Source organism: Dermochelys coriacea, chromosome 16 (genome assembly GCF_009764565.3).
Source record: "Dermochelys coriacea isolate rDerCor1 chromosome 16, rDerCor1.pri.v4, whole genome shotgun sequence".
Classification (NCBI taxonomy): Eukaryota; Metazoa; Chordata; order Testudines; family Dermochelyidae; genus Dermochelys; species Dermochelys coriacea.
Genome location: NC_050083.1, coordinates 713,053 through 733,753, shown reverse-complemented (window position 1 = coordinate 733,753; position 20,701 = coordinate 713,053). Strand labels below are relative to the sequence as shown.

At 44.4% G+C, this 20,701-nt stretch overlaps 1 protein-coding gene across 6 annotated transcripts in view; it reads right to left on the bottom strand.

Moving 5' to 3' along the window:
• PNPLA7 (patatin like phospholipase domain containing 7) overlaps positions 1–20,701 on the bottom strand; it is a 414,014-nt gene that overhangs the window by 371,379 nt on the left and 21,934 nt on the right. For 5 of the 6 annotated variants that reach the window (XM_038374480.2, XM_043499151.1, XM_038374479.2 and 2 more), the window contains exons 4-8: positions 19,035–19,122; positions 16,140–16,222; positions 10,835–10,923; positions 4,657–4,797; positions 2,254–2,413 (exon numbers count right to left, since the gene is read on the bottom strand). In XM_038374480.2, coding sequence (XP_038230408.1) covers positions 2,254–2,413; positions 4,657–4,797; positions 10,835–10,923; positions 16,140–16,222; positions 19,035–19,122 — 561 coding nt within the window. The remainder of the gene's footprint in view (positions 1–2,253; positions 2,414–4,656; positions 4,798–10,834; positions 10,924–16,139; positions 16,223–19,034; positions 19,123–20,701) is intronic. The other variant, XM_043499152.1, reaches the window with a different exon arrangement.

Genomic DNA, 20,701 nt, shown 5'->3' with positions numbered 1-20,701 from the left:
TGGTTGGGTCCTATGATGGTGTCACTAGAGTAGATATGGGGACAGAATAGGCAACGGGAATTGTTACAGGGATGGGTTCCTGGGTTAGTGTTTCTGTGATGTGGTGTGTAGTTGCTGGTGAGTATTTACTTCAGGTTGGGGGGCTGTCTGTAAGCGAGAACTGATCTGCCTCCCAAGGTTTGTGAGAGTCGGGGGTCGTTTTCCAGGATAGGTTGCAGATCGTTGATGATGTGCTGGAGAGGCTTGAGCTGGGAGCTGTATGTGATGGCCAGTGGTGTTCTGTTACTTTCCTTGTTGGGCCTGTCCTGTAGTAGGTGACTTCTGGGTACCCGTTTCACTCTGTCAATCTGTTTCCTCATTTCCCCAGGTGGGTACTGTAGTTTTAAGAATGCTTGATAAAGATCTTGTAGGTGTTTGTCTCTGTCTGAGGGATTGGAGCAAATGCGGTTAAATCTTAGGGCTTGGCTGTAGACAATGGATCGTGTGATCTGTCCTGCATAGAAGCTGGAGGCATGTAGGTAAGTATAGCGATCAGTAGGTTTCCAGTATAGGATGGTGTTTATGTGACCATCACTTACTTGCACTGTAGTGTCCACAAAATGGATCTCTTGTGTTGACTGGTCCAGGTTGAGGTTGATGGTGGGGTGGAAATTGTTGAAATCCAGGTGGAATTCTTCAAGGGACTCTTTCCCGTGGGTCCATATGATGAAGATGTCATCAATGTAGCGCAAGCAGAGAAGTGCTAGGGGACGAGAGCTGAGGAAGCGTTGTTCTAAGTCAGCCATAAAAATGTTGGCATACTGTGGGGCCATGCGGGTACCCATAGCAGTGCCGCTGACTTGAAGGTACAAGTTGTCCCCAAATCTGAAATGATTGTGGGTGAGGATAAAGTCACAAAGCTCAGTCACAAGGTGTGCCGTGGCCTCATCAGGGATACTGTTCCTGACCGCTTGTAGTCCATCCTCGTGTGGAATGTTGGTGTAAAGAGCTTCTACATCCATGGTGGCCAGGATGATGTTTTGTATGACAGTCTCCAATTTTGAGAGCTCATTCTTGATCTCCTGTTTGCTGTACAGGATGGTGATCAGGTGGTTCCTCAGTTTCTCTGAGAGTGTGTGGCACATAGTCAGTGTAGTATGTCGATTGCAATGGATTTTTTTTTACCTTCAGTCCATTGGGTATGATGTCCATCTGTTTGCACTTGGAGGGGAAGATGAGATCTGTCTGTATCTGTGTGAGTTTTTTCATTAAGTTGATGGATTTCCACTTCATACGGCTAAATTCAGTGCCTTGCGTGGTGCCACATACTTACCTATCTTCGAGACACCATCGACTTCCCGAGGAAACTACAATGCATCTGTGATCTTTCTGAAAAAGCCATCCTGTATCTGCAATTTTTACTCCATGCATCTGAAGATGTGGGGGTTTTTTTATCCACAAAAACTTATTACCAAATAAATCGGTTAATCTTTAAAGTGCCGCCAGACTCCTCGTTGTTGATGACCATGTTGCCTAATGCACTGGCTCTCAATCTTTCCAGGTTACTGTACCTCTTTCAGGAGTATTGCTATTAGTCAGGATGGTCATTGGCTATTAGCCAGGATGGGCAGGGATGTTGTCCCTAGCCTCTGTTTGCCAGAAGCTGGGAATGGGCAACGGGATGGATCACTTGATGATTACCTGTTCTGTTCATTCCCCCTAGGGCACCTGGCATTGGCTACTGTTGGAAGATGGGATACTAGGCCAGATGGACCTTTGGTCTGACCCAGTATGGCCATTTTAATGAGTCTGATTTGTCTTCCATATCCCCAAGTTACACCTCACTTAAAAACTACTTGCTTACAAGGTCAGACATAAAAATACAAAACTGTCACAGCCCACTATGACTGAAAATTGCTTACTATACATTTCAGTGTATAGTCTATAAAGCAGTATAAACAAGTGATTGTCTGCATGAAATTTTAGTTCATACTGACTTTGCTAGTGCTTTTTACGTAGCCTGTTGTAAAACTAGGCAAATATCTAGATGAATTCATGTATCCCCTGGAAGACCTCTGAGTATCCCCAGGGCTACATGTACTCCTTATTGAGAGCCACTGGCCTAATGAGTCACAGAAAGTTTAACACTCGCCTTACAGGGGCTAACACAGCCTGTTCCAAGTCATCACATGATGGAGATGTTTATCTCTAGCCATATGCCATTCTAATAAGAGATTTATCAAAAAAGGAGTCAGTGATTGGGCTTATCCTTACATTTTCTTGAACGCAAACTTCTAGCTTGCCATCCTGCACAACATAGATGCTGTTATCCAGCTGCCCAGGACGGAAGATGTATTCGCCTTCATGCAGTTGCACAAAAAACATATGCTTGCACAGCTCCAGGAAGAGAGGCTTCTCAAAATGGCCAAGAACCCTGCAGGAAAGAAAAGAATCAGTGACACCGTCTCCGCTGCAAAAGGAAACCTGCAGATGCCGTGGTGCATGAGAGCCCTCCCTAAACTAGCAAAGCCTCATGGTACCAATACTGTGGGAATCCATGAGGGTACCTGGAAGTCCCATGCCATATGCAGCCACGTGAAGGACAGGACTCTCTGAGCCAGAAGAGCAGGAGCACTGTGTGATCCTTGCAGTGAAGAAAAGATTTGGGATTCCTTTCTGGCAAGGCCCTCTGGTCAGCACTTTGGGTGATGCTGATGGGCTAAAAGGCATCCACAATCTGCCCTCCTCAGCCAAAAGTTGATGTGTGGCCTTTGAAGATGGGAATGTGGAGAAGATCATCAGAAGGGTCATACTGGGTCAGATCAATGGTCCATCTAGCCCAGTATCCTATCTTCCGACAGTGACCAATGCCAGATGCCTCAGAGGGAATGAACAGAAGAGGTAGTCATCAAGTGATCCATCCCCTTTGCCCATTCCCAGCTTCTGGCAAACAGAGACTAGGGACACTTCAGAGCATTGTTTTTCATCCTTGCCTAATAGCCACTGAGGGGCCTATCCTCTATGAATATATCTAGTTCTTTTTTTAACCCTGTTATAGTCTTGGCCTTCACAACATCCTCTGGCAAGGAGTTCACACAATGCACAGCCAACCTGTGGAAGAAGTTCTTCCTTTTGTTTGTTTTAAACCTGCTGCTTATTAATTTCATTGGGTGACCCTAGAAGCCTGGAACATAGCCACACGCTTGAAGAAGAAAATCACCCGGAAAACTTCTCTGTTCACTAATGTAACTAGAACCACGAACTCACCAGAAAAATGTCAGAATAGAGGGGGAGGAAAATGCCAGTTTCACAGGAGTGTTTGGGATAAGCCACCCCTTTCAGGGAACATGCAAGCAGGCTCTCATCACAACCAAGATCACACAGGCAAAAGCAGAAACACCAGTCTCTACCCTCATTTCCTGTCAGTACACAGCCCTGAAAAGGGCTCTCTAGGCATCTCCCTAAATTTAGATTTAAAAAAAAAAAAAAAAAAAAAATTCTCCCGTGACAAATTTATGTTTCAGTGGAATTTAACTGACCCATAAAATGTGTCAAGAATAATACATATTAATTGTGCCATCAGTCCATAGATAAAAGCCTAGGTCACTAACAGTAACTCTATTAGATGGCCAAAGAAGACAGAAACACTGCTATAATTTAGTCTTCAAGGGCATGGTGGAAAAGTTTTTTAAATCATGAAAACATCCACAAACCTACAGAGAGAAGATGAAAGATGCAGAGGTTGTTTAGTCACTTACATAAAGTGAAAGGATTAGCTCAGGTTAGCTCTTAATGGACAGAAGTCCACTGTTCTTAGTGGTACCAGATGACAGAACAAGGAGTAATGGTCTCAAGTTGCAGTGAGGGAGGGTCTAGGATATTAGGAAAAACTTTTTCACTAGGAGGGTGGTGAAGCACTGGAATGCGTTACCTATGGAGGTGGTGGAATTTCAATCCTTAAAGGTTTTTAAGGCCCGGCTTGACAAAGCCCTGGCTGGGATGATTTAGTTGGGATTGGTCCTGCTTTGAGCAGAGGGTTGGACTAGATGATCTCCTGAGCTCTCTTCCAACCCTGACCTTCTATCATTACCTCTCAAAAAATATAACAAGCAAAATAATTGGAGGCGACTGGCTCCTTTAACTGTCTCAGCAAAGAGATGCAGATGCCAGACTGAATGAACATGAAGAGAGAACTCTCTTCCTCCCCTCAAGCTGGTCCCTCTAGGAGCAAGGTGCGCAAGTTTGTACTGCTGCTGCTCGTGGCAAGTCTGCAGAGCTGTCAGTCTGACACTGAACATACCAAAATGGTCCAACTGCCCTTTGTTACACATTTCCGTAGCAATGTAGAAAAAAATCCAAAAAGAGTTTCAAAAGGCACAGAAAGAGCATTAACAGAAATCTATAAATCTATTCCATCTTGCAGAGCTCAGCATTTTTACTCCCAAACCTAGTCCATTGGACCACCCTCTTCCTTTCCTTACCTAATGCTTCTTGACAACTGTAAATCAGTATTATTTTTCCCCACCTGAAAAGCCTTACGCCACATACTTAAATTCATTAAAAGGCCTGATTCTGATTTCACACTCCTAAACTTGGTGACTTCTCTGGAGTTACTGCTGATTTACATCAGTTTAGCACATATCAAGATCAAGCCTCAATCTTTCACTTCAACCTTACCTGACATTTTTAAGCATGTAGAGGACTTCTGATGGCAAGTGGGAATTCTTCACATCAAATTCAGTTAGATCTGCTTCCAGCAGGGAGGGAGGCGGCTCCTTTGGTTGCAGAGTTGGAGACTCCTTCTTAAAACGCAAAATCCTACAAGAGAAAAAACAAAATGAACAGAATTCAGGGGCTCAGTCAGTTTCTGTTCATGCTGGGCTTTTGAATTACAAGCTTTCTTAACATTAATTATTTATAATAAAGCAGTGAAGGTCTCAGTTTCCAATGCAGTTCCTCCCTTTTCTGGCCAACAGCAAATTAAAAAAAAAAAAAAATTCTAACAGATCTCCCTTTCCCTCCTCCACCCCACAAAAAATAGTGAACATCTCCTGGGGCATATCCAGATTCAGGGCTTAGACACAACCCAGGGTCAAATAAAGGGAGTCTGTGTGGGTTTTGTAAGGGGCCCAACCAGAATGAAATAGACACAACCTGACACTACAGTACACAACAGTTCTGGGTAGAGTTGATGCCTCATAGCTCATCACCAGCTCTATTCCTGCACTCCTCCTGGAGCCACTGTGCATTATAGAGGCTATGGAACAAACCTGAACGGCAGCTAAGAACTACTGCAAACCTCCCCACTTTCCACTCCCAGTGCAAGTTTCATTATTGGGGAAGAGTAGAATTTATTCCATTTTAATCCAGTGTTTGCCAGAAAAGTGGGCAAATGCATTGGAAACCATGAGACCTTCACTGCTTTATGAGAAAAGCTGGTCATCCAAAAGCCCAACATAAACAGAGACAGACTGAGCCTCTTGGAAATCTAAGGCTATGTCTACACTACAAAATTAGGTCAAAATTTATAGAAGTCGGTTTTGTAGAAAGCGTTTTTATATAGTCGATTGTATGCGTCCCCACACAAATGCTCGAAGTGCATTTAGTCAGCAGAGTGCGTCCACAGTACCTAGGCAATCATTGACTTCCGGAGTGTTGCACTGTAGGTAGCTATCCCACAGTATCGCCGCCCATGGGAATTCTGGGGAGAAATCCCAATGCCTGATGGGGCAAAAACATTGTTGCTGGTGGTTCTGAATACATATAGTCAGGCACCCCTTTTCCTCCCTCCCTCCCCCTGTGAAAGCAACAGCAGACAATCGTTTCATGCCTCCTGGGTTACCTGTGCAGACGCCATACCACGGCAAGCATGGAGCCTGCTCAGCTCACCATCACTGTATGTCTCCCAGGTGCTGGCAGACGCGGAACTGCATTGCTACACAGCATTGCTACACAGCAGCAGCTCATTGCCTTTTGGCAGCAGACAGTGCAGTATGACTGGTAGCCATCATTGCCATACTCCAGGGTGCTCCTTTAGCCAACCTCGGTGAGGTCGGTCAGGGGCGCCTGGGCAAACATGGGAGTGACTCAGCCAGGTCATTTCCCTTTTAAATTTCGTCTCATGGTGATTCAGTCCTGCCAGCAGTCCTAATGCACAGTCTTCTAATGAGCAGCCAGGAGACGACGATGGCCAGCAGTCATACTGCACCGTCTTCTGCCGAGCACCCAGGAGATGACTATGGCCAGCAGTCGTACTTCACCATCTGCTGCCAGCAAGATGTATAAAGATAGATGAAGTGGATCAAAACAAGAAATAGACCAGATTTGTTTTATATTCATTTTCTCCTCCCTCCCTCTGTGAAATCAACGGCCTGCTAAACCCAGGGTTTTGAGTTCTATCCTTGAGGGGGCCATTCTGTTTCTCCTTGATGCAAAGCCACCCGCTTTACTGATTTTAATTTCCTGTAAGCCAAGTTGTCAGTCACCCCTTCCTCCGTCAGAGCAACAGCAGACAATCGTTTCGTGCCTTTTTTCAGTGCAGACGCCATAACACTGGGAACATGGAGCCCGCTCAGATAACCGGGGCAATTATGAGCACTATAAACACCACGCGTGCTATCCAGCAGGATATGCAAAACCATAACCTGCAAGAAAAGCGAAACCAGGCGAGGAGGCGGCGACTGCAGCATGGTGACGAGAGTGATGAGGTCATGGACATAGACTTCTCACAAAGTACGGGCCCCTGCAATGTGCACATCATGGTGTCAATTGGACAGGTTCATGGCGTGGAAGGCCGATTCTGGGCCTGGGAAACAAGCACAGACTGGTGGGACCGCATAGTGTTGCAGGTCTGGGACGATTCCCAGTGGCTGCGAAACTTTTGCATGCATAAGGGCACTTTCATGGAGCTTTGTGACTTGATTTCTCCTGCCCTGAGGCACAAGAATACCAAGGTGAGAGCAGCCCTCACAGTTCACAAGCGATTGGCAATAGCCCTGTGGAAGTTTGCAACGCCAGACAGCTACCAGTCAATCAGGAATCAATTTGGAGTGGACAAATCTACTGTGGAGGCTGCTGTGATGCAAGTAGCCAACACTATCACTGTGCTGCTGCTATCAAGGGTAGTGACTCTGGGAAATATGCAGGTCACAGTGGATGGCTTTGCTGCAATGGGGATTCCCCAATTGTGGTGAGGCGACAGACGGAACCTATATCCCTATCTTGGCACCGGAGCAGCAAGCCAGTGAGTACATAAACCACAAGGGGTACTTTTCAATAGTGCTGCAAGCACTGGTGGATCACAAGGGACGTTTCACCAACATCAACGTGGGATGGCCGGGGAAGGTACATGATGCTTGCATCTTCAGGAACTCTGGTCTGTTTCAAAAGCTGCAGGAAGGGACTTTCTTCCCAGACCAGAAAATAGCTGTTGGGGATGTTGAAATGCCTATAGTTATCCTTGGGGACCCAGATTACCTCTTAATGCCATGGCTCATGAAGCCATGCACAAACACCCTGGACAGTAGTCAGGAGCTGTTCAACTCTAGGCTGATTCAAGTGCAGAATGGTAGTAGAATGTGCATTTGGGAATTTAAAAGTGCACAGTTTACTGACTTGGTTAGACCTCAGCAAAACCAATATTCCCATTGTTATTACTGCTTGCTGTGCGCTCCACAATATCTGTGAGAATAAGGGGGAGATGTTTATGGAGGGGTGGAAGGTTGAGGCAAATTGCCTGGCCACTGATTTTCCGCAGCCAGACACCAGGGCAGTTAGAAGAGTACAGGAGGCTGCGGTGCGCATCAGAGAAGCTTAGAAAACCAGTTTCAGGAATGGCCAGGCAACGGTGTGAAAGTTCTGTTTGTTTCTCCTTGATGGAAACGCCCACCCCCCGCCTCCCCGGTTTCACTCTACTTTCCTGTAAGCTAAGCACCCTCCCCTCCCATCCCCTCCCCCCTTCAATCACCGCTTGCAGAGGCAATAAAATCATTGTTGCTTCACATTCATGCATTCTTTATTTATTCATCACACAAATAGGGGATAACTGTCAAGGTAGCCCAGGAGGGGTGGTGGAGGAGGGAAGCACCGGGTGGGGTGGTGGTGGAGGAGGGAAGGACAAGGCCACACAGCACTTTAAAACTTATTGAATGCCAGCTTTCTGTTGCTTGGGCAATCCTCTGGGGTGGAGTGGCTGGGTGGCCGGAGGCCCCTCCACCACGTTCTTGGGCATCTGGGTGAGGAGGCTATGGAACTTGGGGAGGAGAGCGGTTGGTTACACAGGGGCTGTAGCGGCGGTCTGTGCTCCTGCTGCCTTTCCTGCAGCTCAGCCATACGCTGGAGCAGATGAGTTTGATCCTCCAGCAGCCTGAGCATTGACTACTGCCTTCTTTCAGCAAGCTGATGCCAGTAACCATCTTCAGCCCGCCACCTCTCCTCACGGTCATATTGCGTTTTCCTGCATTCTGAGATTGTCTGCCTCCAAGTATTTTGCTGTGCTCTGCCAGCGTGGGAGGACAGCATGAGTTCAGAGAACATTTCATCACTAGTGCGTTTTTTTTGGCCTTCTAATCTTCGCTAGCCTCTGGCAAGGAGAAACATATGCAGCTGGTAGAGGGGAAAAAAAGGGAGAGCGGTAGTTAGAAAGACACATTTTATAGAACAATGGGTAGAGTCTTTCACGGTAAACCTTGCTGTTAACATTACATAGCACATGTGCTTTCATTACAAGGTTGCATTTTGCCTCTTATTGAAGGTCTGCCGGTTTGGTGTGAGAGATCACTCACGCAGGGCCGAGCAGCAGATTTCTGCTTGCAGACAGCCATGGTAAGCCACAGTCTTTTGGCTTCTTTAACCCTCATAACACGTGGGAATGGTTTCAAACAGCAGCGCCCTCATTTCCCCTACAAAATAGCCATTGGGTTGGCCATGTAAAAGGAGGGGCTGCGGTTTCTGGATTCACGTGCAGCAGAAACCCAACTAAACGCCACTCTCCTCCCCCCCTCACACCCACTATTCTCTGGGATAATGGTTTCCCCCACCCCGCACCATGTAGCTAACAGCAGGGCAGACTTCTGTTCAGCCACAGGCAAACAGCCCAGCAAGAACAGGCACCTCTGAATGTCCGCTTACTAAAACCACCCTATTTCAACCTGGTGACCATGAATGATATCACTCTCCTGAGGAAAAAGAAAAGGAGTACTTGTGGCACCTTAGAGACTAACAAATTTATTTGAGCATAAGTTTTCGTGAGCTACAGCTCACTTCATCGGATGCATTCAGTGGACTGCATCCAATGAAGTGAGCTGTAGCTCACAAAAGCTTATGCTCAAATAAATTTGTTAGTCTCTAAGGTGCCACCAGTACTCCTTTCCTTTTTGCGAATACAGACTAACACGGCTGCTACTCTGAAAACTCTCCTGAGGGTAACACAAAGAGATAAAGAACGGATGTTGTCTGAATGCCAGCAAACACCAGGACCATATGCTGCAATGTTTGTTCTGCAACGATTCCCGACTACGTGCTACTGGCCTTATGTAGTAAGGTGTCCTACCATGGAGGAGGGAATAAGATTGCCCTCCCCAGAAACCTTTTGCAAAAGCTTTGGGAGTACATCCAGGAGAGCTTTATGGAGATGACCCTAGAGGATTTCCGCTCCATCCCCAGACATGTCAACAGACTTTTCCAGTAGCTGTACTGGCCGCGAATGCCAGGGCAAATTAATCATTAAACATGCTTGCTTTTAAACCATGTATAATATTTACAAAGGTACACTCACCAGAGGTCCCTTCTCCGCCTTCAGGGTCCGGGAGCCCACCTTGGGTGGGTTCGGAGGGTACTGGGTCCAGGTCCAGGGTGAGAAACAGATCCTGGCTGTTGGGGAAACCGGTTTCTCCGCTTCCTTGCTGTGAGCTACCTCCTCCTCCTCCTCATCTTCCTCGCCCCCAAAACCCACTTCCGTGTTGCCTCCTACTCCTTGGACGGAGTCAAAGCACAGGGTTGGGGTAGTGGTGGCTACACCCCCTAGAATGGCATGCACCTCATCATAGAAGCGGCATGTCTGGGGCTCTGAACCGGAGCAGCCATTTGCCTCTCTGGCTTATTGGTAGGCTTGCCTGAGCGCCTTAATCTTCACACAGCACTGCTGCAGGTCCCTGTTATAGCCTCTGTCCTTCATGCCATTGGAGATTTTTTCAAACATTTTGGCATTTCTTCTTTTCGAACAGAGATCTGCCAGCACGGAGTCGTCTCCCCATACAGCGATCAGATCCCGTACCTCCCGTTAGGTCCATGCTGGAGCTCTTCGGCAATTCTGGGACTGCATGGACTCCTGTGATGATGAACTCTGCATGGTGACCTTTGCAGGTGAGCTCGCCACACTGGCCACACAGGAAACGAGATTCAAAAGTTCGCAGGCCTTTTCCTCTATACCTGGCCAGTGCATCTAAGTTGAGAGTGCTGTCCAGAGCGGTCACAACTGAGCACTCTGGGATAGCTCCCAGAGGCCAATACCGTCAAATTGTGTCCACGGTACCCCAAATTCGACCCAGCAAGGCCGATTTCAGCGCTAATCCCCTCATCAGGAGTGGGGTAAAGAAATTGATTTTAAGAGCCCTTTAAGTCGAAAAAAAAAGGGCTTCATCGTGTGGACAGGTGCAGGGTTAAATTGAGATAACACTGCTAAATTCGACCTAAACTCGTAGTGTAGACCAGGCCTAAGTTTACAAAACAAATAGGAGTCCTTCACCCCTAGTACCACAGGAGCCAAACTAGAATTCCTACAATTGTTGCATAAAGTTAATTGCATGTATACACAGTCAGAGCAATGCACAGGACCTCCATTACCACGTAACCGTACCTCTTAGCCAAAGACAAAACCTTTGCTCTTTTCCGCATCCTTTGACGAGGCACCATGTTCCCAACCAGAGAGTTTGGGAGAGTTGTCACCTACAGGAAACAAACAAAACAAAAATCTGTTTCAAGAAAATTCCAACAACCTCTAAAGGTCCTGATCCTACAAAGACACACACATGTATGGCACTATTGGAATTCATGTAAAGTTAAGTGCATATGTAAGGCTTTGCAGGATCGGGACCTACATGAGCATTAGGGCAGTGTGCTACATCATGGCATTTTCTTTTTAGAGAGAAGTTTCACTGTACTTTTTAGTGAGCAATTAATATAATGGTGATGGGAGATACAGAAAAATCTTAGAGTATTTCTGACCAAGAATTGCAAGCACCAGAAACATAGAAGTAATCTTTTAAAGTGTAAATATTAGTCTGGCAATCACTAATGCTGATGCACTGAGGCCTGATACACTTAATCAATGACAAGAACAGACTTGTACATTTTAGTGAAATATATAAATGAGGACACTTGTCCTAATACTTAAATAGCACAATAAATGCAGTAACTGGAGTGCCACTTAGTGGAGGAATGAAAACATTGCAAGATCAAGAAAACTTCCTAGTTTTTAATATCCCATTTATCCCTCAGGAAATTCAATTCCATTATATGCTTCTGTAATGAGAATTTTCAGACTCTGTCTCATCTCTTGCATTAACAGACAAGTGGGTCTCTGGGCCATCAATATCTCCAAGCATCATAAAATCAGAAACTCAGCAATTTAACTTTACCAGAAGTATAGCAGACAGAAACTAGTATCTTTCACTTGCTTTATACCTTCAGACAAAGAATAAAAATAAACACTGGTCTAAATTTCCAGAAGAAAAAGAAAAGGTGATTTTATCATATGGAAAACAAAATGCCTTCAAATATGAGCATCTCAGTGAAAGGGCTGGAAGGGTTTTTTTGCCTTCTTTTTTTAAAAAACATAGGCAAAACAACACATTTTCCCCAGATTCCTGCCCAAAAATGACTGAATACCCAGCATCCAAAACTTCAGCCCAAACAATTAAAGTATGGTAAAGTTAAAAGCAACTGCAAAAACAGATCTTACAATGGGAAGTGTTAGTCAGACAGAACTACCAGACTACCTATAATACATTTATTTTTTTACAAACAGTTATTCCTAGTGTATTTAGTCTGATTGTTTCTCCATAGCTCCCATGTCCCCTTGCATGGAGTTATACGGACGTTAAGCTCTCTCTTGCCTGTTGAAGACCACACAATTAAGCTAAATGTAAGCCAAAAATGGAAAAAACTGAATTTACTAAGAGAGGAAACTGTTTCTTCAAAATCAAGATGTCCTCTTTACGTACATTTGTCAATAGGAAACAATAGGACATTCACTCCATCCCAGTGTAGGGGAAGAAAAAAGAAAACAAAACCACCACACATTCTGGAGAAAGAGTGGCTGGTTTGAAGAAATCAACAGAAGAACAAAATTGGGATCAAAGTGCATTTAGGAAGACTGAACTCAGAATGAACACCTATATTTGCCAAATTGGCTAAGGATGTCCTTTCAGGAATGGAATGAGGCTTAGAAACCTGGACTGTCCCCATGAACAAAGCAAGAAATCGCTCCAGTCTCTTGAGAAGTCCTGCATGGTGAGACAGTAAGAACTGGCATTTGCAACAAACAATACTGCAAAGGTCAAGAGAGGCATGTCATGACAGACAGGCATTTCACCAGAAATAGAACAGCTGCCAAAGACAGGCAGGTAAGCAGCTCTAAGGCAAATCCCGGCAAAGTGTCTAAAATGGCAAAGTCTATGGAAACATCACTGATGCAGAAAACACACAAAGAGACGTTAAGTACGGCTTAACAAGAACTTTATTCAAGAGTGGATATACCCCAGAGCCTGTCATAGTAATAAGTAGGATGTTGCTGCTACTGAAAACTTCCGTATGAAAACGGGCAATTTGTTTGCAAATATAACAGGAATCATTTAATAACAAGTGCTACCATTCTGCCTGAAAATCAGTTCCACTATTATCTTGTTTTCCTCATTCATATGTTTTTTTTATTTTTAAATTCTTTTGTGATGGAAGTGCTCATATTTGATCTGTGTGTGAAAAATTTGAGGACAACCCAGTCAACCATTTTTGAATTTGGTATGGTTGAATGCACATTCTGTACATGGTGTAAAACCTTACAGTCATAATTCTTCCCATACAGGAAACAGGTGAATTTTTAAACTTGAAATACGGCATGCAGACTCGAAGAGTCCATTCACAATTCAGCTTGAATAAAGTCTGTCTGGAACTTAAGATTCAGGAACTTTTGAAAATTGCAGAGTGGGCATTAGCAGTAGAAATCAGCACCAAGCCTGAGCGTTTGCCTATCTAGAGATGCACTGCACACTGCACATGCTGTTTGCCCAGACATACACACACACTTTTCAATTGATTGTTAACTGTCTTTTCATTCTGGGTTTGTTCAGCACCTACCATAATGGGATCCTGGTCCATGGGTGGGGCACCCAGGCACTATCGTAATATAAATAATAAATAGGTAACATGGAACCTCTAGTCTCCTGGTCAGGTCTCCAGGCACTTATTCTCTCCCCTATATACAAAGACTTTTTGGATACAGGATCATTAGATAGCACAGTTCAAAGAAGTAGTCAGAACTCCAAGATTCCTACAATAATGGGATCTCAGCCACAATGCCCATATGTCACATTTTCTATTCCTTGTTAATGGATAATATATTGCAATAGCCATTTATGTCATTACATGAAAAACCATAATACACACACCTACAAGACAGCCTGTGTAATGCATCTGTTAGAATCTTAATTTCTGCATTTCCTGACTTATCTTTCACTTTATGCACATAGATTACATAGTCCTAGAGATAAAACAATCAAGGAACCCCACAATGCCATTTTTACCAAGACGGTATTCAGATTAGAACTAAAAAATAAAGCACACATTACCTGGAAAGATAAGATAGCAAGAGTCTCTGCCATCGCTTTCATATAAAGGGTAGGGAGCTGTTATAGGTATTAATGAGGATTATTGGATTAAATAGACATCAAGAATAAACCATCACACCAAGGTCTTAGCAGTTTTTTTCATATGAAGGATGAAGTAATTTTAATTATCTTATTTCCAAATGTAACAGTACCTGTAAGTTTCAAGTTAAAATGCACGCCCCCATTAAGGAGCTTGAATGTTAAGGACAACACAAAAGTTTATTTATTCATTTTTTTGAAAATTGTAAAAGTATTTTAAATACAAATCTCCATTTACCTTACTAAAGTTTCAAATTAATTCACAACTAGTATTCTGTCTCTGTTTTCTGTTTTAAGAAGCTTAAAATAAAAGATCATAAACACAGAGAGAACCCTAAAAATAGAAACAAGGATGGAGCATTTTTCAAAGAAACTGAATTGTTCATTTTAAACTCTCTCTCTCTCTCTCTCTCTCTCCCCCCCCCCCCAGCATTTAACAACATATACATTAGTTTTAAAAAATAAACTTCACACACAGATTGGTCTCAGGAGGTCACCAAGTCATACACTTGAAATCGATTTTAAAATGTAGGGACAGAAAGGGGGTCTTTGAATAGTTTAGGAACTATTAGTGAAGTTTTATACTTATACATGCTAAGACCTGGGCAATCATGTCTCATCTCTCAGGTTATAAAACTGGTAACCACAGAATGATAGAATATCAGGGTTGGAAGGGACCTCAGGAGGTCATCTAGTCCAACCCCCTGCTCCAAGCAGGACCAATCCCCAACTAAATCATCCCAGCCAGGGCTTTCTCAAGCCTGACCTTAAAAACTTCAAAGGAAGGAGACTCCACCACCTCCCTAGGTAACGCATTCCAGTGTTTCATCACCCTCCTAGTGAAATAGTTTTTCCTAATATCCAACCTAAACCTCCCCCACTGCAACTTGAGACCATTGCTCCTTGTTCTGTCATCTGCTACCACTGAGAACAGTCTAGATCCATCCTCTTTGAAACCCCCTTTCAGGTAGTTGAAAGCACCTATCAAATCCCCCCTCATTCTTCTTTTCCGCAACTAAACAATCCCAGTTCCTTCAGCCTCTCCTCGTAAGTCATGTGTTCCAGTCCCCTCATCATTTTTGTTGCCCTCTGCTGGACTCCCTCCAATTTTTCCGCATCCTTCTTATAGTGTGGGGCCCAAAACTGGACACAGTACTCCAGATAAGGCCTCACCAATGTTGAATAGAGGGGAATGATCACGTCCCTCCATCTGCTGGCAACGCTCCTACTTATACAGCCCAAAATGCTGTTAGCCTTCTTGCAATAAGGGCACACTGTTGACTTATATCCAGCTTCTCGTCCACTGTAACCCCTAGGTCCTTTTCTGCACAACTGCTGCCTAGCCATTCGGTCCCTGGTCTGTAGGGGTACATGGGATTCTTCCTTCCTAAGTGCAGGACTCTGCACTTGTCCTTGTTGAACCTCCTCAGATTTCCTTTGGCCCAATCCTCTAATTTGTCTAGATCCCTCTGTATCCTATCACTACCCTCCAGCATATCTACCTCTCCTCCCAGTTTAGTGTCATCTACAAACTTGCTGAGGGTGCAATCCAAGCCATCCTTCAGATCATTAATGAAGATAAGGGCCCGAGGACCAACCTTTGGGGCACTCCACTTGATACCGACTGCCAAGTAGACATGAAGCCATTGATCGCTACCCTTTGAACCAATGATCTAGCCAGCTTTCTATCTACCTTATAGTCCATTCATCCAGCCCATACTTCTTTAACTTGCAGGCAAGAATACTGTGGGAAACTGTATCAAAAGCTTTGCTAAAGTCAAGGAATAACACATCCGCTGCTTTCTCTTCATCAACAGAGCCAGTTATCTCATCATAGAAGGCAATTAGGTTAGTCAGGCATGACTTGTCCTTGGTGAATCCATGCTGACTCTTCCTGTCTGCTATGGAGATAACTATAAGAGTTAGGAAGGAATCTTTCCCTTCCACATACAGCCCTGCAAAACTAGACAAGTGCATTTTTCCAAGGGGAAAGAGGAACTTGCTCTGAAACATCAGGCATTACCCACTACCTGTTAACAGGATACTGACTACAAAATTTATGGTCTGATCCAGCATGACAAACCCAACGTATTAGAAACTTCTCTTCTGAAAAAATGCAGTGGGGCTGGGGCTAATAACCATGGAAAGCAGGTCAGACATCTGCGAGTTCACATTTTTCTTCCTGGATTTTAATCTTTGTTTTCCATTCTCCCTTCCCTCTCCATTAGATGTACTTACCTTTCTCATGATCTTCCGCCCATAGAACATTACTTTGTCTCTCTTGCGAAATCTGTACTGAGGCACTTGTGGCTGAGGTTGTCCTGAAACATAAAAGAATCATCAAATAACTCTGCAGATAGTTTGTAACAAGGGGAAAGAAGAGCATGCAGATGCATTGACCTTGCTCACTAGTTGGAATCCAACTTACATTACTAACAGAAATTCATGTGAAACTCTCAACTTCTTCCTGTTGGAGACTAGACCAAAAACCCACTCCTTTTTGTCACCTTAGAGACTAACAAATTTATTTGAGCATAAGCTCTCATGAGCTACAGCTCACTTCATCGGATGCATTGTAGCTCACAAAAGCTTATGCTCAAATAAATTTGTTAGTCTCTAAGGTGCCACAAGTACTCCTTTTCTTTTTGCAAATACAGACCAACAAGGCTGCTACTCTGAAACCTGTCCTTTTTGTCAGTACAATTTCAAATGAATGACAAGAAAGAAACTTATTCTGTCCAAACACTCTTTTTGGATGATGAGCTACCTGTCAGTGAACTGATTTAACCCTGTGTTACTTTTGCCTCACAATGTAGTTGATTATGGGATGTATTCCAAGGAACCTTGATTGTAGGTATCATGGGGTCAAAAACTGCTATGAAGATAGCAAAAATACAAATGGTAGGGAAGTCAGAGTGCGAGACTTCTCCTAGTCAGTCCTGGAAGCAGCACTGACCAAAGGGAGCCAAGTTCAAGTGCTTATTTCCCAGAAGAGAAGGTCATCATAATACTTAATGAGGAAAGGAAGAGAAAATAAGGACAGGCCCAGAAGTCTCTTCTCACTATCCCCTCCCCAGAGAGGTAAAGCTCTGAACACATTAGGATTTCTAAATATTACTCCCTGAAGGATATGTTTCATTCATACTTTCCAAGCAGCTTTAATGTCATAAGTGCAGAATCTCTATAGTGCTGAACAACTGCCAGTCATGCCATCTGCGGCAGGCGATTTTAGGAACCATCCCATTTCCAAAGCTCCTCTTTATCTAGAGCAGGCCCTGCTCTCACAGGGTCTGTGAGAAAGATGCTTACTACAATTATGCTCTCAGAGTCCTTTAGCAGACTATGGTTAAATCCAAGAGAAAGCTCTCAGCTATGGCAGATCAATGCTGGTCACCAGAGGTGCCGACTTCCTAATGTGCCAGGAGGTACTCCCCCTCAGATCTACCTCAGACCCCACCTCACCCCCTGCCCCAAGGCCCCACCCTGCCTCTTCCCACCCCAACTCCACTCCCAAGCACACCCTACCCTCACTCCACCCCCTGCCCCCCAGCTCCTCCTGCACACCACTGATCAGCTCATCGCCAGCGGGCGGAAGGTGCTGGGGGGGGGGGGGGGAAGAAGAGTGCTGAACAGCCAGGCCACTGGCAGGCGAAAAGTGCCGGGGGAGCGGAAGGACCCGATCAGGGGTGGGGGGTGCTGCCGGTGAGTGCTGAGCATCCACCATTTTTTTTCTGTGGGTCTGGAGCACCCATGGAGTCGATGCCTATGTTGGTTACGTGGCTACTATTGAAGCATAAGGATGTGCAATGACAGTTGCCTATCCATAACAGCATGCAGCTCAGAAGGAGATGCAGGAAAATAAAACAGTTGAAGTTCACTAAAGGGAAATTCAAATTTCCCATGTAGCCCCTGAACCATCAAGCCCAAAAATCATTCCCAGCTCTGCCTTATTTTCAAACAGTCAAAAACACTCACCTAAAGTCAGCAACGTTGCATGAGATGTTAAAGATTTGTCCAGTTCACATTCACCCTCGTGATTGAGGTGATAAAAGGCTTGCTTTTTGTTTTTAATACTCTTGAAAAAATATTTGTGATACTTTGAGAAGCTCTGATGAGCTCAGACAGCTCTTGGGAGCAGGGAGACACACAGTAGGGAAATGGAAAAAAGGAGTTAAAAAGACCAAGGGCTGTCAGCACTGCCTGACAGTGGAACTACAGAACAGCAATAATCTATGGTGTTTTTCTGCTTTTCCCTTTGATAGAGGCACCTCTCACTTGTGCAATAAAATGTATTAAATGCACTAAGTTTCAACACAAAGCAGGAAGAGCAGAGAAGGGAAATGCACTGCAAAGTTCAGGAATGTTTACCAGTTGAGAAGGAAAATGAGTTCTAGATCTGTCAAGAGAGAGAAGGGCTCAGAATCCAGCCAGCAGACTTTCTCTGGAGCCTGACAACAGCCCCCAAGTTGGCCCAAGAACCATACTAAGCGCCCTCTTCCCAGCCACCAGGAATACTGCCTCCATAGTACTTTCAGCCCCTGATGGCCACAGAGACATGTCTAGAATTTGGACTCTGATCCACCACACGTCTCATTTATGCCATTTCTGCTCCGACAGGCCAGGCCAAACAACAGACAGCTGAAGAAGGAACTTAACATGTCTCCAATACACAAGGAGCGGTTGTTACAAATTTAATTTTTTAAAAGGCCATGAAGGGCCTTTCATCTCTCTCCCAAAGATTTGGGCTCCTTCTATAGCTGTGCACTGGATCTGTCAGTTGTCCCTCACAGGGATGTCCCCAATTTTCACCTCTGTCCCACTCAAACTCAGTGACATCTCCTGATTACACCAAGTTATTTACATATTGATTGTGATGCCATGGAGTTTATTATATGCTAAAAAAACCTAACTCATCTAATTTTAAGCTTCCTGAATACTGCAGAAACTTGGACAGTTAACACAATCAGCAATGCAACAAAACTTCTGTGTCCTTTTAAGGCTATTTTCCTGCTTGAATCATTTCCTCCAGAACAAACACTGGCTCCATCATATTACATTAAGGAAATATTAGGGCAAAGGAATTCCACTGAGAAGATTCTGTTTTAAAGCATGTGTAGCAAGTTGAGTACTTACTAGATTGCTTCACCTTTCTGTAAACGACAAACACAAAAATCCCTATAAGGGGCAATGCCACTGCAGCTCCAATTATTATTCCAGTTAGCTGTGGGGAGAGGTTAGGAAAAAGAGTGAATAATTAAAATATTGCTTAAAATTTTGCTAAATCCTACAGCAAACACTCAGCAAGGTGTAAATGTGGAAGTTAGACATATTCAGAAATCCTCATTTTGAAAAAAAGAAAAAAAAAGTGACCAACCTGTGATATAACTAAGTACTGCAACGTTTAAACAATTTCACAGTCTCCCCCCCACACACATACCCCTGGGATCCTCTGTTTCTATTTGAAGGATCTATGAGTTGAATAAATAGGTAGCACATGGGGTGAAAACTCCACTTCATGTATTGCAGAAATGTGAGATCACATAACCCACTCAAGCTCTGACTTACTCCTGGGGGAATTCTGCACCACTGCACATGTGCAGAATTCAGGTACCCCACAGTTTTTTTTTTTCTCCACAGAAAATACATTCTGCCGGAGAGGCACCGCAGTTGCATCTTTCACTCAACAGGGGCTGCTGTGGCACCAAAACAGAGGGTAGCAAGCTCACAGTAGCAGCCCTCAGCCCATAGGAAGAGAGCAGAGGCTAGTTTTCTCATAGCAATGGGCTGTGAGGTCAGGTGAGGAAGATGGGATATTCATAGATATTAAGGTCAGAAGGGACCATTCTGATCATCTAGTCTGACCTCCTGCACAACGCAGGCCACAGAATCTCACCCACCCACTCCTACGAAAAACCTCACCTATGTCTGAGCTATTGAAGTCCTCAAATCGTGGTTTAAAGACCTCAAGGAGCAGAGAAGCCTCCCTCAAGTGACCCGTGCCCCATGCTAAAGAGGAAGGCAAAAAACCTCCAGGGCCTCTCCAATCTGCCCTGGAGGAAAATTCCTTCCCATCCCCAAATATGGCGATCAGCTAAACCCTGAGCATCTGGGCAAGATTCACCAGCCAGATACTACAGAAAATTCTTTCCTGGGTAACTCAGATCCCATCCATCTAATATGCCATCTCAGGGGATTAGGCCTATTTACCCTGAATATTTAAAGATCAATTAATTACCAAAATCACATTATCCCATCATACCATCTCCTCCATAAACTTATCGAGTAGAATCTTAAAACCAGATAGATCTTTTGCCCCCACTGCTTCCCTTGAAAGGCTATTCCAAAACTTCACTCCTCTGATGGTTAGAAACCTTCGTCTAATTTCAAGTCTAAACTTCCTGGTGGCCAGTTTATACCCATTTGTTCTTGTGTCCACATTGATGCTGAGCTGAAATAATTCCTCTCCCTCTCCTGTATTTATCTCTCTGATATATTTATAGAGAGCAAACATATCTCCCCTCAACCTTCTTTTAGTTACGCTAAACAAGCCAAGCTCCTTAAGTCTCCTTTCATAAGACAAGTTTTCCATTCCTCGGATCATCCTAGTAGCCCTTCTCTGTACCTGCTCCAGTTTGAATTCATCCTTTTTCAACATGGGAGACCAGAACTGCACACAGTATTCTAGGTGAGGTCTCACCAGTGCCTTGTATAATGGTACTAAAACCTCCTTATCCCTACTGGAAATGCCTCTCCTGATGCAGCCCAAAACCGCATTAGCTTTTTTCACAGCCATAACACAT